The 19,099-nt window shown below is 39.4% G+C and overlaps 1 protein-coding gene across 2 annotated transcripts; it reads right to left on the bottom strand.

Annotated features, from left to right (window-relative positions):
* Window positions 1-1,060: 1,060 nt before the first annotated feature.
* LOC125325369 lies at window positions 1,061-8,676 on the bottom strand. 2 transcript variants are annotated; one of them, XM_048302330.1, is made up of 2 exons: window positions 8,558-8,676; window positions 1,061-1,757 (listed from the first exon to the last, which is right to left on the bottom strand). In XM_048302330.1, exons 1-2 carry the CDS (start codon window positions 8,591-8,593, stop codon window positions 1,107-1,109), a joined length of 687 nt encoding a protein of 228 aa, XP_048158287.1. In that variant the 5' UTR covers window positions 8,594-8,676; the 3' UTR covers window positions 1,061-1,106. The 2 variants fall into 2 exon arrangements, with proteins under 2 accessions (XP_048158287.1, XP_048158286.1); XM_048302329.1 differs by having other exon boundaries at window positions 1,061-1,841.
* Between the last annotated feature and the right edge of the window lie 10,423 nt (window positions 8,677-19,099).

Raw genomic sequence — 19,099 nt, forward strand, 5'->3', positions numbered from 1 at the left:
TAAAATGGACCTCTCATTATCAGTTAGATTTCTCTCAAAATATTGCCTGTACTCAGCCCTATTTGGGACAACATGTTTGCAACCGGGCATTTTAATGCAGTCCTTGTCCAGGTGACTTCCCACTGACTTAAAAAGAAAAACCACTTAAAAACCATGGGATTTGAGGAATATTGCAAGTTAGTAAATGTTTTGTGAAGGAATGTGTGCGGCTTTTGGAAATGTCAATGATTTCCCCAATACAGAGGCTATAAGGTGGATATTTTGAACAGAGTGGATGCTAAATTATGATCAATTTTCTAGGTTTCTCCTTGAATTTGAGATTCCAGGCACTAAGAACTGTAATTAAATCCATCTTAATAGGTTCCGACATATTTGTTTGACTCCACACTATGGTCTATTTTCCAGAGAAGATTAGGGTAATAACATTTTTTTTTAATATTAAGCTTTCAGATTACCAATTGTTCACTCTAATAGTAGCATGTAATTGAAATTCTCAAGGATCACCTCCTTTAATCACAGAGCACATTTGATTTTTATATTGTGTGAGTGTGTAGGCAGTTGGTATATCAGCATCCAAACAACAATCTCCTTTGCAGTGACAGAGAAGTTGCCTTCTCTTGGCACAGTAATGGACACAGTGACTAAACACAAATGATGCAGTATATTTGACAGTGAGTGTTATTCAAGAGAACACAGTTCCTTAGACGTGTTTGAAAAGTTTTTCTCATTATTTTTGCTCTGGCATTTTATGGGACACTCTTTTCAAAAACATTCCCACCTAAGCACTGGCTGTCACTTAACAAAATAAAAGAAGAAGGGAAAGAAAAGAGGAAAAAAAAGGAAGACATATCGAAAGATTAGTTTACTGTAAGAAATACAACAAATGTAGTCCACAGTTTCCTAATACCTGTCTCCACCTTGAGTGAAATGCAGACATGTAAGATTTAGTTATTTAGTATCTGTCAATGTATTGAGTTTGCGTGGCAAGGTTTTGGGGGGGTGGGGGGGGGGGGGGGGAAGAGGGGGATGAGGAGGGGCTACAGAAGTGGCTTCTGTGAGAAGCTGCCAGAACCTTCCCCCATGTCTGACAGCCACTGCCAGGAGATTCAAAGAATGACCCACCACTGGCCAAGTCCAAGCCAGTCAGTGACAGTTGGTAACATCTTTTGGATAACGTGTTTTAAAAGGGAAAAAAAACCCAATCCCAAATTATTGTGCAGATGTAATTGTGGCCAGAAAAGAGAGGAGTGAGAATATGTGAGAGGAACAACTCTGCAGACACCAAAGCCAGTGGAGGGGCAGGAGGTGCTCCAGGTGCTGGAACTGAGATTTCCCTGCAACCTGTGGTGTAGACCATGGTGAGGCAGCTGTGGCCTGCAGCCTTGGAGGTCCATGAGGGTGCAGAGTTCCACCTGCAGACCGTAGAGAAGACCCATGCTGGAGCAGGTGGATGAACAAAAGAAATCTGTGACCCTATGGGAAGCATGCACTGGATCAGGCTCCTGGAAGGGACATGTGGATCCTTGGAGAGAGGAGGCCATGCTGGAGCAGGTTTTTTGACAGGACTTGTGACCCTGTGGAGGACCCACACTGGAGCAGCCTGTTCCTGAAGGACTGTACCCCATGGAAGGGGAGCGGTGCTGGAGGAGCTCTTGAAAAGCTGCAGCCCATGGGAAGGACCCACATTGGAGAAGTTCATGGAGGACTGTTTCCTGTGGGAGGAACACCATGCAGGAGAAGGGGAGGGACTCCTCTCCCTGAGGAAGAAGCAGTGGCAAAAACAACGTGTGATACTGACCATAATCCCCATTCCATCTTCGCATGCCAGGGAGGAGGTAGAGCTGGGAAGGAGGGAGGGGTGGGGAAAAATGGTTTTAAAATTTGTTTTACTTCTCATTTTACTTCTGCTTTTGATTGGTAATAAGTTCCCTAAGTTCAGACTGTTTTGCCCATGATAGTAATTGGTGAGTGATCTCTCCCTGCTCTTATGAGCCTTTCATTGTATTTTTTCTCCCCTGTTCAGTTACGGAGGGGGAGGGATAGGGTGGCTTTTGTAGGTATCTGGCCTCTAGCTAGGGTCACACCGCCACAGTCTCAAAACAATATCACCACACAGTCATCCAAAAGTAGACAAAAATAAAGCACAAAAAGACCTTCCGGATCACCATTTACTGCAATTAGGTAATTCTGGCTTACATCTTAATCTTGCTGCTGCAAAAATCTCCCTTCGACTCAGAGAAGGACAAGATATCTGCTCACAGTGAAGGCAAGGAAAGCAGCCACAGAGTGAGTTACTTGGATAAATATTTCAGACTGTATTTTTGGAAGCTGGATGTTTGTAAATATCCTCAGTTCAAGAGAGGTCTGCCAGCTACACACACAGGACATTTATTTACACACACATAGGACAAAAATCCAATCTCACACTAAGATCATCCTTTTCAATCATAAGGTGAGTGGAGTGCCAGTGAAGCATGAATAGCAGTGCAACATCTACCAAAGCATGACTGCTCTGCAGGGCATGGGAGAAAACTAATCAGAGGACCAATGACTTCATCACAGGATTCCCTGCTCATCCTTCCAGAGAACAAAAGTTAAATCCGTGATCAGATGCTTATTTCTCTTGGTGAAGAGAAATTTAATTAGGCACAAGAAATGTAATATTTTTCAGTGGAATAAAGAGAAAATGTTTCATCACAACAAATAGTACCTGGAAAAGGGAATACTTAGGAGAAGGGCCTGCTCAAGGCTTCTGAACAACATATGCAAAGTTTAATTTTGCATGGCCAAAAATGAGGAAAGCCATGAGTTTATCTGGCCACGAGGAAGGCCAGATTTGTGTGTTAACAATCTGTACTCCCTACAAGGATTTCGGGACCAAAGGCACTAGCAGGCTCCTTAGACAAAATAATACATGGGTAGGTACTATGCCCAGCTTGATTCTGTACTTCTGCCAGTGCTGAACAGCTGCCAGCTCTCTCTGATACATGACATTCTTCATGGATAAAGAGGAGAGTCCCAGACTCTTGCCCGGGGTGGGCTGGCTTGTCTGAGACAAGCTTTTTATGAGAGTCTAAATCTTGCTGATTTTCATGAAAACTGTAACAGCTTTTCAGGTCAGTCTCTACCCCTCATTCTCATAATATCTAGCAGTTTTCTATTTCCTTTTCCCCTGAAAGTCATGATAGCATCAGTGATAACAGCAATTGAACAGAAACTCAGAGCTCTCAGTGAGGAGACAGAAGCAAAAACTGAGTTCATCCTCCACATCAGAACTTCAACCTAAATTCAGTCTCTGTTGAAGCATTGCACTAGTATATCTCAGATTAGATATCCACCCTTGTCTTTCTTCTGCTTGGCAATATTGCCAAGATTTGTCAGCAGCAGCATTGGAAACCAAGTGCAGAAGCCAAGGATATTAGGCAGCACCGGAATGGTTTGAGAAACTTAGGGCAAGCAAAGAAGGAGGACTGTGCATCCCCCAGGAGGTATCTGAGGTGCTTGCTAACTCTTCTCATGGTCTTCAAAGAATCACTAACTTTAACGTCCTCAAGTACTAGATAACAATGAAAGAATAGCCTTGCTTTTGCTTCCAAGTATCTTTGTTCTCAGGTGTTTATGTGGCTATGTAGTTGTATAGTCCCATGTAGCTACATCATTTGATCTTATCATAGATCTCTCCCATTTGGTAAAAATGGATAGAACGTGGTGTTAAGTTACAGAAGTTGCTTTTCCTTTTGTCCTTATCATTGGAGTCTAATGAGGAAGCTTGTGATTAAGGAAACTAGGAGGCAAGCAACACACTTCAGGTATTTCACCCAACGTGACCCATTCACGTCATGATGAGATGAAACTGATGAGCTTAGAATTAAATGGGAGAACTACTTTTGTTTTCCAGATGTTATTTTTCTGGGTGGCCTCCAGAGCTTTGAAGGGCATTTTTCTCATAGACAAACAATTTTCTGCTACAGATGGTGCTTTTAACTCTCCTAAGTCAAAAACTGACAACAATCCTTAGAGAGGCAGCTCTATTAGAGGGGCAGTTGCTATTTTCACAGATTTCCATTCACCACTTCAAAATTTCAGGTAAAGCAACTTCCCACAGGTCTTAATTTTGGCAGTTAGTTGTTACAACAAACTTTAAACCTATTTAATTTATGATATATTTAGAATATTAATTTATTCCTGGGGGCATGATTTTTAGCTAGTAACAAGTTTATGCCTTTAATACTGCATAGACATATATAAAAAAATATTTTCCTTACAATTTGTCTGCTCTTTCTTTGCTGTGACCCACCACTCTCTCTCAAACTTTTGTCCAAACCATTTCTAGTTGGCTCTGCCTAGAATCTAATACTTTGAGCCAAGAAAAAAAGAAACAACAATGATGAAAAACATGCTCAGGCAAAGTCTTTCAGACTGTGAAAGAATGAACATAAGAAATGACTTAGAAAGAATGCAGTGCCTGGAGAATTAAATTAGAAAGGCACTGAAATATATTTTCCATACAAAAACATTTTGAGAAGAAATAAAATGGTTCATGTGAGGAAATCTTAATGAAGAGAAGCAAAATTAATTATTTAGACAAACAAAAAGAAAATCAAAGTAAAATATACGGGGTCCTTTAGTGTGAGCAATTTATTCATAAATAGACATATGTTCAGAGACTGTTTGTCCACATTGGATTTGTGCAACTCCATTCTATTTGGCGAGATTTAGAGTTTAAATGAAGAACACATACAGCAGTTTCATCTCCAGCTCTGTGCAAGCATAACCCAGAATAGAGATACCTCAGCTTTACTTGGGAGCTGTGCTTGGGAGTTGTGCTTGGGAGTTTGGGTGCAGACTACAATGCCTCAGATGAGAGCAGCGTATTTCTGCTGGTTCTGAAATTTCATCACTTTGTACTATCTGTATCCAGGCATAGTTTCTGAGACCAGGTAATATTATTTGACATAGATTTGAATATATTCTCATGGATTATTAATGTCTGGCAAATATTTTAAGTGCAGTTTGTAGGTACTAAATTTAATTTTAGTCAGAGCATATGTGATGGAGTGTTTTCTTCCAATTGGTTACATGGAAATTGAAATTTTCATCAAGAATGCAGCTCACCTGTCCCCTGTGATGCTGAGATTATACACAAATGGAGCAAACTAAAATTAGCAGATAGCCATACATTAGCTGTTAAGTGAAGAGAAGCATCCCTTAGGATTTCCAAGAGGACAATCTGCAGTCAGTGCTCTGCAGCTCTCAGACTCTGCAAAAGTATGATAATATATGTGAATATGAAAAAGAACATATCTGGATTGTGATCTTTTCATCCCTTCTCTGCTGTCAGGACCACTGTTACCACACCTCAGTGTCACGAGGTGAAAGAGAATAGTTCATTAGATTTCTAGGGCAAAAAACAGGCTAGGAAAAGAGTGGATGAGCCCAACAAATATCTTTATGAGGCCTCTTCTTTGCTAGTGGAGCAAGGATGGTGAAAACTAAATGGTTCTCTAATGTAATCATCTTTATGTAGGATCAGGAAAGAAATATTAATTTTAATATTTTAAATCTCCATTAACATCTGTGGGGATTGTGATCTATCTGGGGCAAACAGTTGTTCAGTCAAGCCCTCATTGGGGAAGGAAGAAAGCCACAAATGCCAGCATCAACGAGCATTTTGCCTGAGGAAGAACATAGATGATGTTTCCTCCGGATGTGAAAGGTTCTGAGCATTGATGAGTGAGACCAGACCTATACAAAAGAAAGAAACCTTGATCCATTCAAAATGTTCTCCAAGTCCTTTTTTTATACCTATTTCTATATCAGCACAAGGACTTCATATATCAGGAGCTGAACTGCAGTCTTTAGCCTGCAAGACTTGGTGACAGAACACTCTTAAAAGTGTGTTTTGTATTTGTGGAGTGAGTTAATACCTTCTTTGGAGAGTTTTACCTGCCCTTTATCTGGCTTGTAGGTAGAATTTTATTGCAAACACTCTTGGCATTTTTTTGATCTTTTCTGCCACCCCAACTTTCTCTTCCATGATAAAAAGTCCTTCGTCAACTCATCTTTCCTGTTCTTCATGCTATTTCCTTAAGCCCTGTTCTTTAAAAGTTATTACAGTTCTGAAAACCAACATAATACAGTTAAATGGATCTGAATTCAGACTTCCTGTGAAGCAAATCTAGCTCTTCAAATCAATTAACTCTTTCTTTTCTTATCTTATCCTTTTTAAAATACTTTTTCTAAGGAATCTCTTAGGCAATCTGGCTTTTATTCTATGGCATGGAAACTCTAGTTTTCTGTCTGCAGTTTTAGCCACATCCATAAGTTTTGTTGATTTTGAATGAAGTATCAGAAACAGCCTGTAAACAAAGGAGTTACTGGAGCAATTTTCACAAACATCACATTTTACAACATTGTCATTTCCAAGAGCATACTTTTAATCACATGTTTATTCTAGATTAGAAACATACTTGAAAGGACAATCCCCCTTCCAGCTGAAAGATTGTAACTTACAATGATTCAGTACACATACAGAAGGATGTGTTAAAGGCAGAGTAAGATCACCTTTCATTTTGTTATTCTTTGCTTAACATATTCCCTGTAGCTCTAATGTGGGTTTTTGTGAATCTGTGTGACAGGCTTTAATTATTTTAACAATGATTTCTGTTATTCAGTTTGAAAAAACCTTATTTAATTTTTGATCAGTACACAGCAATTTTTCACAAATATTTTAATTATCCTTACAACAGGCCAACCTTATGAAAAAGTAATTGATTACCTGATTTTTGTCATACCAAGAGGCCATGGAATTTTACTGTCCTATTGATTAAGGACTTTGGTTTTCTGTACAACACAGGTTCCTTTTATTTCCTGCCTCCAGCCAACACAAGGTACAAGAAAGCAGAGATAATACCATTTGTTGGTGCTATCCAACAAATTTATTTTTAAAATCAAGTTATAAAAAATAATTTTGATTCTTATTAAATTAACTAGGAAGAGGAAGGGAACCTCATGTATTTTATCTCCCTCAATGAAACACAATTCAAATTTGTACAGTTTGTGACCTGTAAATGGAGTGGACATGTTTGTCTGTTTTGGTAATGTATTGGTACCAAGGAATGCCAGCATCCACCTATGTCACAAGAACTGGAAAGCACGGGTGATACAGAATGCTACATGGGAAATTTGAGATAAAGATAAAAATAATAATTTCTGAGTAACTTTCAGAGTACTGCTAGCTAACAAGTGGCTGACTCCTCTCTGAAGTGCATTCTTTGCTGCTGAGAGTGCAGCTCTCTATTTAAGAAGTCCTAGTAATGGTTTCAGATTATTTTGGGCTGTTCTCTTCCCCACCACTGAACCTGGTTTCACACTGTTGTAATTCAAGGAAGCCTCTTGTGCTTTGCTTAGACAGTTTTAGACAGAAGAGAGATTCAGAAAAAAATTAACCCAAGCTGAGCATGGGAACATTTCCTCTACTGTGTTTAAAATCTGATTTCTCCTTACCTCATACTTCTCAGTTGTCTTCTTTTTTAGCCTCAGAGAAGACAAAATAGGGATGTGAATAGAACATTTTAGTCTACCCCTGCTTTAGTGAACATAAGATTATCTAGTTATAACTCACAGCAGGAAAAGTTTGGGCTTTCAGCAAGTTTAGGAAAAATTACAAAGGTTTATTTTTTATTTTTTACTGTAACCAAGTGTTATTGTAGAATTGGCTGGGAAATAATGAATAAGATGTTTGCAAAAAGAATTTTAAATACTTCTTTAAATTTATCTACTGGAGGAGTTCAATAAATTTGCATCACATACACACAGAAATTAAAACTGCCTTCTGTCTGGGAAAATAAAAATGAGGTCCAGCCATTTCTAGACATGGTTCTTCACTTTGTGAGAAAAACAACAACACGATAATTTTGATGTACTGGACTCTACAGTATGGAACTGAATACCTGTAAGAGGGACATGGATGAATCAAGGATTCTTCTCATTCCTGCAGAGGGCTGATGTGTTAATCTTGCTTGCATAAACACAATTCTCTGATTAAAGTAAAACCCCAGGGGTACCATGATGTATTGAATGGAAGAACGAAAGTTCTGCCTTCCAGCTGGAGTAATACAGCTATTTATTAACCAAAGATTATATTTTCCTTTTTCCTTTGCCAAGATAATGATTGTAGCCTCCTAGCAAGATGAATAATCAAATGATGACATAGGCATTAATTTCACAATATGGTACTATCCAAGAATACTCCTAAATGCATTAATAAAGCATCCTCCTCCTTCTTTTCTTTTGCTAAGCTGAAGGAAAACATCTGAGAAATAGCACTGGTGTGTGTCTCTACAGATAATTTTATATCCTGGTTGTTCTGACACAGAAGATGAATAAAACAGCATTTTCCCCCACAGAATTTTTATGTTTATAAATGTATAATTATAAGAAATCTAAGAAATATGTCTATAGTGCTATGGATCATATTTAATGAAGAATTGATCTTGCTTTTAAGAAAGTCCTAAAACTAGAGTTTTTCCTATAAAAGCAAAATCTGTCGTCCTACCTTAAATGGTAAACAATAGAGGCTGTAATGATTCATCCTTTCTTCAGTTTCATTATTGCCTTCCAGCTTCCAATCTAAAAGCTCTTAGCATCATAATTACCTCTTCTGGCTTTTGCAAAATGTCATGGCTCCTGTTTAACCAATGGATCACATCACACGGGGCTGCAGGTTCACTTTTGAACACTGTATTAATAGCTGAAATATCTGACAGGCTGAATTAAAAGCTTGGCAACAAATTGGTCTCCCTTTTCACCTTTCCTGGATTTGCTGTTATTTTGGGAAGCAAGAAGGAGATCTAAAGCCACATATACCTGTATCCAAAGACATGCCTACTAAGAGTGATCTTAATCTGAGCCGTTCAAGCCCTTTTCCAGACACCTAAACCCTATACTTAACTTGTCACTTTGTTACATTGTAATTAGTCTTAATCATTCATAGCTTTTGTATGCATGGTGGCCTCACATATAGAAGTAAATTTTGAAGGCAGAGGTTAAATGCCATTAAATAAACTGCTGTATCTGAATAAGAGAGAAAAAACTTCCAATGACAGACCTCATACGGGGATTCCAAAGAAGAGTAAGTATGGCTATCTTTTCCAGCTGTGTCAAGTAGAATAAAAAATAAATTTTTACCAACAGAATTGTTATTCTCCCTATATTCAACATTTCATTCCACTGGGTTGCTAGGGCATCTATCTGACTTTCACTCTTCCTCTTTTCCCCCTAACCTTATGAAATCTTTTCTGAGTCCCTTAGAAACTCACATTACCTCTGTGCAATTAGCAGCCATGCCAGCCTTTCAGTGTGGTGAGTCTGATGTTATTCTTCCCTAACATCTGCTGCTCAGCCTTTCATCATGTGTGTATATGTATCTTAAAGTTCTTCATCTGTTCACAGGCAATTTTTTTCGGCTACCTTGAATAAACAAAGAGCTGTCCTCCAAGGATAGGCAAGCTGTGTGAATTGTCACTTTCTCTTAGCAAAGAGCTCTTTTCCAAGATCGGAACATTTTCTGTGTGCAGAATCTGTATTTCATCCCTGAGAAAAGCCTTCTAACATGAATATAATTATGAAATTTTGGTTTCCTATCCTCTTCATGGAAGAGGATAATGTGTTGATGAGGTACTTCAAACTCTCTGTGGGACTGGCAGCACGACAGACTGTGGTCATCTAGAAAGAACATGTTGGGGAAAGAGAGAACAAAAACTACTCATCAGTGTACTGATTTGATCCTTGATATGGCCAACACTGTGATCACACAAAATTGCAAGATTAGAAACCAAATGAAAATCAAAATTAAAGCTTAAAAATTGCTCAGTGGTTTGTGATCTGTACAAGTAAACTAAAAAATACATTTTTATGCTAATATTTGAGAAAAGTTAAGGTTAACAAGTTTAAATCATTCAAAGAAAAGCCAATTTATTAATGGAATAAAAATGAAATCACATGCATGCTCTACTAGATGATTGTGGGGTAAAAAAAATCACATTTCCTATTAGATATTTACCCTCTGATAAAGAATGTGACTGGAATTGGGAGTTTACCAAAATATTTGTAAAAGCATCAGGTGATTTACCTGGAGTTCTGCATCCTGCTCTGGGGTCTGCAGCACCGGAAGGATATGGACCTGTTGGAGCAAGTCCAGAGCAAGGCCACATAGACAATTAGAGGGATGGAACTCCTCTCCTATGAGGAAAGGCTGAGAGAGATGGGATTGTTGAGTCTGGAGAAGAGAAGGCTCCAAGGTGATCTCATTCCATCTTTCCAGTACCTGAAGGGAGCCTACAAGAGAGTTGGACAGGGATTTTTACAACAGCACGCAGTGACAGGACAAAGGGGAATGGCTTCAAACAGAGAGTAGGTTTAGATTAGATGTTAGGAAGAAATTTTTTACTGTGAGGGTGGTGAGGCACAGGAACAGGTTGCCCAGAGAAGCCCCATTCCTGCAAGTATTCAAGGCCAGGCTGGATGGAGTCTTGAGCAACCTGGTCTACTGGAAGGTGTCCCAGCCCATGTCAAAGGGTTGGAATGAAATGATCTTTAAGGTCCTTTCCAAGTGCAGTGGTTTGGTTCAAAATACCATTACTTACTTATTTTCCTTCTGTGAGATAAGAATTAGGAGAAAGCAAAGTAGGCACAAAACTTAAAAGAATATAAAGAAGTTTATTAACAGACCTAAAAGAAAGAAAAAAGTCAGACTAAACCTTCAGAACTCTTCTCTTCCCCCCACCTTTCTCCCTTCTTCCACTGACAACATAAAAGCCCTTGAGATTTTTTCAGTCAGTTTACCACCTCTATAATAATCTATTTTTTTCAGTACACTTAGGGAGAGGAGTGTCTCTTGCTCATGCTATGGAGACATCTCCACAAGAAGCATGAAGCTCTCATGGCTTCAATGTCACTGTGAGACAGCCACCCAGGATGGTTCTCTGCTTACATGTGAAAGTCCCTTCCCTCTTCTTACAGCTTTACCCACAACTGCTTTTGAGGGTTCAATCTTTGCTAATGGGGTACCATTTTAAGGTTGAGCTGTTCAGAAGCAAAGGTTCTCTTCACCTATCTCTGGGAGCATCTTCATCCCTAGGATCAGAGGTCTTCTCCTTCCCTGGGAGCAAGGGTCTTCATCACTTTCATCTCTCTCTGTTCAAGCTTCTCATCAAATCACAGCTACTTCAACATTTGCTTATTTCAGCACAGGTACTTTTGCTCACAATTGCAGTTCGAACACTCCTCCCCCCGTGCTTTCATGAAATTACAACGCGTACTCTGATATATCATAGTCCATCACCATAGCTTTACAACAGAATTTCAGCTTCTAGGCTTGAAGCATCTCCTCTTTCTCCTCTCTCATGGTTTCGGCTCTTCCTTCTTCACTGACTTTGGTGTCTTTATGGTGTTTTCTTCACGTGCCCTCACCCTTCCTTTTGACTTGGGAGAGGATTGATTTTTTTCTGGAGGAAACTTACAACACTAGAAGGGTTAATCTCACCCAGGCCTTGCAGCTGGAATTCCCTTATCACTGTTGATCACATGATCTTTGCCAGGCAGCAGCCTCAGATGAACTTCAGCCACATTAGGCGAGGGCCGGCCTGGCCTGGCCACGCCGCCAGGCCACCTGCACGGAGCAGGGCCGCGGGTGGAACAGGGCCGCGGGTGGAACAGGGCTGCACGGCTCCAGGGTGGCTGTCTCCCGGCCGGCCCAGCCCGCACTGAGGGGGCTGCACCTCGTGTCCAGCGAGCAGAAGTGGCTGAGATCTCAGCCAAGCCGCGCCACGGGCCCGGCCCTGCTGGGCCACGCCGTGGGCCCCCAAGTTACCTGTCCAAAAGCCAGAAGCAAGAGAGCTTTCCTGGGGTTTGCTCATTCTTAAATGTGGATCACAGAGGCGTGTCAGGCTTCTTAAGTGGCTTTAAAAACTTGCCAATATTCAAACTAGCCAGTTGATTGGTTCTGTCACGTCTAGAGGAAGCTGTAAGCACCTCTTTGCAAAGTATCACTTCCATGGCTGATGGAGACCTCTTTAACTAAAAACCCAAACTATGCTAAACCATGACACTAACCCAAAACATTTTATGATTCTATGATTTATCAATGAGTTTCATTGTTTAGTGGGGTGACTTTGTCTAGGATCTGAAACAGATCACTTACAAGAAAAAAACCAGGGTTTCTGGGATCTGATCCATTTGAAAACATGAAAGAACATTGAAAGCCTCCATGGAAATAATAGCTTTTTTTCCTTGAGCTTATTCTTGTGGAGGGTAGAAGGGTGTGTGTTTTGCTTTGTTTTCCTTGTTTGAGATTCTGAGTCTTAGTTGGAGTTTGATCATCTGAATACTGATCAGGCTGAGAAATTATGAAATCTAGGATATTGGGGGGCTTGATGGTGTAGGAACATGGTTTATAATGCAAAGAAATTTTATTAGCACTCCCATTTCCCAGTGATTCCCTTTAAAATTTGAATTTTTATCAGTTAGAGAAGGTTCTTGATAGCTCAGATTCAGATAGAGATATAGATATAGAACCTAATTCTATAACAGCTTCAGATCTGAGATCCAGTCTAAAAAAAATTGTTTTGAGCATTACTGTTAAAGAACTCTAAAAAGATCTTCAGCTTTGTAGCTCCTACAATTAAAAAAAAAGTGTTAAAACTCTTCTTAAAATAAAAGTGATAACTTTTTATGAATATTTACCTTTCATTAATTTATGAAAGGGGCTTTGTTGTTTAGAGAGTTGAAAAAATAATTAAAATCATATTAAAAATGTATGAATTAATTTATTTTTTGTGCTTAGATGAATGAAGTACTTGTAGTGTCATTTAAAACTGCAAAAAAATTAATTCACCAACACATACATTAATATTGATCCTCATCAAGGAAACTGCTTTCAAATTTTTTCCTGGGCTGCTTTTCCCCAAAGGTGCTAATTGTCTTCAATTTTGCAAAGTCTTTGCAAATGGAAAAGGAAAAACATTACACTGTTCCCAGAGAGTCTCTCCCTTACATTTTGAAAAGATACAAATCCATGATTACCATGAAGCCTCTGGGTGGGCATTTAGTAGGAATCTGCTTATTTGTGAAAATATTGCCTCTGAGATGATATTTTTTTGCACAAGGAGGTGATAGAAACCAAACTTGTTGGCTTGATGTTTCTCGTGAAGCTCTAATAAGAAAACAGTAATTTGACATGACAAGTTCCATGTTTTCATATTTTACAGTGTCTATTCAGACAGGTAAGCCTTTTGGGGTCAACAAGATATTTTCTCATATCTTTCATTCTCTTCTTATTTCTTGATACACTTCAGTTATTTTTAAAACTGGAACCATTCTCTTCTCTGTATTTTGGACTTGGAATTTTTAACATCAGGAGCATAACAGATTGTCAGTCCTACTAAGTAAGGCTGCCTCTGGCTGTCATCAGTGAAAAATGTACTGATCCAGATTCACCTTTAAGGTCTTGGTCAGTACATGGTACAGGCCAATTGGGCAAGATACTGAGACTGACGATCTTCTGTGTGTTTCTGGGCACTTTAATGTTCTACACCTGTTCTCTAGTGCAGGGGGTCAGAGAGATGCAAACAGCTAGAATGGCACCTTTGCAAACTGAATTAGAAAGCTGTTTTCAGGATGACCTGCTTGTATTCCTGTATTATTCACCTTTTTCAAACTCCCATGAGGTCAGTGAATTCCGAATTGTAGCTGAAGTTCATTTACAGTTGTATTTTCAAGTGATTGCTTTGAAACTTTTGCAATAGATGTCAAGGGTCTGAAACAACTGTGTTGGTGTAAATCCCACTTATGCAAGAAATCAGTTGCTGGGAAATAAACGACCAAAAAAGCCCACCCCAAGCTAACATATAGACCAACCTAAAAGTTGCTCAGCTTCATGAATTTTTGCTGGACAATCCACAAACTCCTTTCTCACAGTACAGCCTACTGCTACTCTTGGTCATAATAACTTAAAGTTTTGCTTACTCTATTTCATCACTATCATGATAGATTGGCAGTTGAAGGCTGTTTTGATGTGCTACATCCCTATATTATATTCTCCTGATATGGATTAGAAAAGCGGCAAGAAAAGAGTACCTTTTCCTAGAGCTCCAAAATCTTTTCAGTTGTTACTTAAAGCAAAAGTTTTTGCATTATTTATGTGTAAGGTTGCATCACACTGCTTTCTCAGACTATCTCAGACTACTATCCCAGTATCCTTTTTTCCTCACTTCCTGAACTTCTGTCTCTTTCACAGCTACAAGACTTAAGGAAAGCTATCAAGAAAAACAGCTTCAGCTCTCCCTTCTTCCAGGCCACAATGCTTGGTTCTTAATTGTTTCTGTTCTGTACTTGCTTAACAGAATAAAACCCCAACACAATAATCCTAGTTGGAAATTATATTCATAATAATAATCTCAAACCAACATGGTTTAAGCAATACCAGTAATGTCTGAACAAAACTGAGATTAATAAATAGCCTGAAAGGACTAAAGGTTTCTCCTAGACCTTGGGATCACATTTAATATAGTTGCTATGATTAAATTGAATTAAGTTACTTCTAAAGAAACTGTTTATATTACCATTTATAGCCTATCCATAAAGAGAGGAGGTTGAAATTCTGGCACATATAAATGACAGACAAAATTTCAACTCAGAGATAATTATAATTTGAAGAGACTGGAGCCTATGAAAAGTTCTGGGGAATTTCACCAATATAGAATAGGAAAAAACTCAGAGACAGTTCTGATCTGCAACTGTTTTGCAAGCCACTTTTCTTTTACTGTGAAGAGGTAAAAGAAATCCTATTTTTTTAAGAAGAAATTGCAGGAAGATTCTGAGACTGCAGGTCCATTCAACCTCCACTAGCTACAAGCTGCCCCTAGAATAGCTTGAATTCAATAGATAACAGTGCAGGACAAGAGGTAACACACACAAGCTGAAACACAAGACATTATATCTAAACATAAGAAAACACTTTGTCATCATGAGGGAGGCTGAGCACTGGTACAGGTTGCTCTGAGAGATTGGGCATCTCCATCCTTGAAGGTATTCAAAACTCAACTGGGCATGATCCTGGGAAACTCACTCTAGCTGAACCTGCTTGAGCAGGGGTTTGAACTAGACAGCCTCTAAAGTATCTTGCAGCTTCAGCAATTTTGTGATTCTGCAACCACCAGTTAATCTTTCAAATGCCTAAGTGACTCCATCCGAGTTTAACCACAACTGCTTGTTCTGAGCAGAGAGCTGACCAGCTCCCCTTTGTCTCGGAGGTAGAAGATATACACCCAGAATTACGAAGTTAGTTTTAATTCTACACTTGGCCTAAGGGGTTTTGTACTTACATCTCTGACCTCTCAGGCTTACTATAGTCCACTTTTCATAGCAACACACTATATATGTTAGAGCATATGTTATCAAAAGATGACTCTGAGAGTTCCCCCATCTAAGAAACTCCAATTTCACATTTTCAGTATTCACACTCAAGGTATATATGCTTTCCAGTACAGGAAAGAGAGCAATCTGGGTGCCATGTAAGTGGGATGAATCAGGAAATCAGGGAGCCAGGCTTGAGTCACTGAAACACACCTCACTTCAACTACATGTCTTTCCTTGGCATTGCCAGAACTCTGAAGAATTATTGTGCTGGCTTTTGCATCCCACTATGACATGACAAGCTGTTCCTCACTGTTGTCCAGAGCCTGAATGCCTGACCTAGAGTCATGTCCACCAGACAGTTAGTAGCCTAATGGTGACAAATTGCTGCCTTAGCAGTCCAGTGACCAAATTCTTCTGTGAATTGAGCCTTCGGGCAACATAGAAAGGAGAGCAAAAAGTAACAGCAGATGCAGTTGGCTGAAATGATCTCCCAAAGGCAAACCATTTCCTCATCTGAAAATTGTGTTATAATAGTTTGCATAAGATCCCAAATCATTTAAGTCATATCACTTAGACATTTTTAAATGTCAGATGAAAGTAGAAGCCCGTGTATGACACTCAAGCAGTTTGTTTGTACTTGTAATTTTTTTTTATGTAACCAGAGAGATCATTTCATGTTGACAAGATAGTTGTTGATTAAGCTGAGCCATGAAGTAACAGATCCAGAGAAGATGAGATGATAAAAAGTTTAAATCCCTAGCAGAAGGTTGGATAAAACCTTTTTATTGTCTGAGATATACTTGTGAGTTAACTAATTGTGAAGGGATAATAAATGATTTAATTATTTCCCATCTGTTAGTAATTCAATTAGATCCTGCTCAGTTTGCATAGCTGCAGCCCTTTCATTAGTCTGCTTTGCATTCCCTACCAAGTCTGAAGTCCCCAGAGTTAAGCTATGTTATTACCCTCTGAGGTAAAGATGGGAAAGTGATTTAAAAGCATTTTTCTCCCTTAAATCCATCATGTCTGTATTCTTACCATTGCATTTACAGCATCTTTTTAACATAGTAAATACTGCATTAATTAAGTTGGGGAAAAAACAAACCTAAACAAAACAACAATGCCTGAATTGGTTTTTGGAAAAAATTATTATAGAAAAAAAATTGTTGAGAACTTTGAGATGAAGATTTAACCATACACTAAGAACACTTAATTATTCTCAGAGTAAGGATATAAAACTAGGAAGTTAAAGACAGAGAGTGACTTGGCCCACGTATATGATGAATACACAGGGTATATACTCTTCTATATTTTAATGAGAATAATTCATGCTGGTTTTGTGAGACAAAGAAAAATCCATTATTTTGCCTTTATTTCTAGGGTAACGGAGAGAAAGATCCTTAGTTAAAAAGGAATGATAAGGTGAAGAATATCTAGTTCACAAACTTCTTGCTCCTTGTCATTTGATGCCAGTGAAAGAGGAGGAGGTTCTCCCTGCCCCTACCTTGGCTGATGTGTTCATTCAGCCCAGAGGGACAAAGCAGGTGTAAACTCTCACTGTGAATTTAGGATGTTTAGGCAATACTGACAGTTAACATTGTCTGTTCTGTGCTTGTTGTAGTGTGCTGGGTTTGGCTGGGGCTGGTGTGGGGCTGTGTTTTGGATTTGTGCTGAACACAGGGTTGATAATACAGAGATGTTTCTGTTCTTGCTGAGCAGGGCTTACACAGAGCCATGGCCGTCCTGCTTTCTTACTGACACACTGGGGAGGAGACTGGGGGTGCCTGGGAGGTTGGGAGGAGCCACAGCCTGGACAGGTGACCCAAACTGACCAAAGGGAGATTCCAGACCATGTGACATCATGCTCAGTATATACGGTGGGGGAAGGAGGAGAAAGAAGGGGGACATTTGCGGTCATGGAGTTTGTCTTCCCCAGTAACCATTACATGTGATGGGGCCCTGCTCTCATCAGGATGGCTGAACACCTGCCTGCCATTGCAAAGCAGTGAATTAACCCCTGGTTCTGCTTTGCTTGTGTGTGCTCAGCTTTTGCCTTTCCTATTAAACTGTCTTTATCTCAATCCACAAGTTTCTGGCTTTTACCTTTACAGTTATGTCCCTGATCCTGTTGGTGAGGGAGTAAGCAAATGGCTGCATGGGGCTTGGCTGCTGGCTGGGGTTAAACCACAACGTGTAGGAAGGTGGGATTTATATTTCCCTCATTATCTGGCCTCTAGGGATGCATGAGGACAGATTTCCAGGAGGTTCAGATGGTGTTTCTCTCACTTCCTCCCTCCCTCCCTCCCTCCTTCCCTTTCTCTTTGCCTCTCTCCCTCTCTTTTTCCCATGTCTCCATCCTTCCCAATGCAGCAGTCAGACCTTCTAGGGCAATTTCTCACAATTCAGCGTTACTGACCCACATAGTTATCATGCCCAAAATTCCTCTTCCCTTTGAACCTCAGTTCAAGACTAGAGGAATACTCAACTACCTAACTCCCACAAAAATCAGATCAGAAATCAGAAATCCCCTGAGGACTTTGGCTGCATTCAACTGCAGTAAGGAAAACTCTTTCCTAGGATAAAAGAAAAGCATGTCTTCTTTACATCTCTCATACGTGAATGGGCTGAAAATTAAGGAATTCTTCACAAGCATCCATGTCTTGAATATTAAGAGAGAAGAGGTTTTAAAAGCATTTTGCCTATTTCCCCTGCCACTCGCTTAGCATAAGTAATTGACAACTTTGTGCTTCACTTTGTTTTACACCATCACTTTAAGCTTTGTTTAAGAATCTGTCTCCTCCTCCCCTCGATAAGAGACACTAATTAATTGGGTGACCTAACTGCATTTGTTACACAATCATATTAGTTCTTGGATTACTGTATTTAAAACTAAGTAAACCAAACAGGAGCCTTTCTTTCAAGCCAACTGTTTTTTGATACTGTATTTGCCTTTGAAACTATGCAGCAAGTTCCCCTGGAAGGGCATAAGGGAAAAAAAAATCATAATCTTTTTCAACTCTGTGACTTCTCTTCCTTTAGATATGAAGAGCCTCAGGTGACGTGACTTAGGCCAGTTGTTTCACTTATCAAAAATAGGTACCATAAGCCCTCGACAAATCTGTCTGCATGGTTGTTTTTGACCTCTTATTGAACGCTTGTCAATTGTCACTTTGACTCACAGTCCTATATTAAGAGGTTTGAGAAATATTGCTTTGCTGGGGCAGATTCATGTTGACACAGTTGGTTTTTTTTCAGCACTATATCATCAAGTTTATGTTTTGCTGCCCTGATGATCTAACGCATAAAAATATAGCACCAGCCAAAGGACAACAGCAAGGAGTGTATTTTTTTCTGTTTTATGTCATTTTATTTGTGCTGAACATCAAAAGTTTTAGGCTCCATGTGGGCCCTGTAGACCCTAATGCTGAAAGATAATTTCTGTCTATGTGGGCATCTGTAAATACATAACTATTCAAAAAGTAAGCACATACACATTTTCTGCTCTGGTAATCCCACTTAACACTGTGTAAAGTGGCATTACATCATCTGACAATCCTTGTTGAAGGGTATTTCATTGCGTAGAAGCTTTGGAGTAAATTGTGATTTGTAATTGTAAATATGTGCCAAAACTGTAATTTGTTTAATCTCATCATTTTACCCCCAGGACAAAGAAAGAGAAAGA

This window comes from Corvus hawaiiensis, chromosome 4, assembly GCF_020740725.1.
Source record: "Corvus hawaiiensis isolate bCorHaw1 chromosome 4, bCorHaw1.pri.cur, whole genome shotgun sequence".
In the NCBI taxonomy this organism is placed as follows: domain Eukaryota; kingdom Metazoa; phylum Chordata; class Aves; order Passeriformes; family Corvidae; genus Corvus; species Corvus hawaiiensis.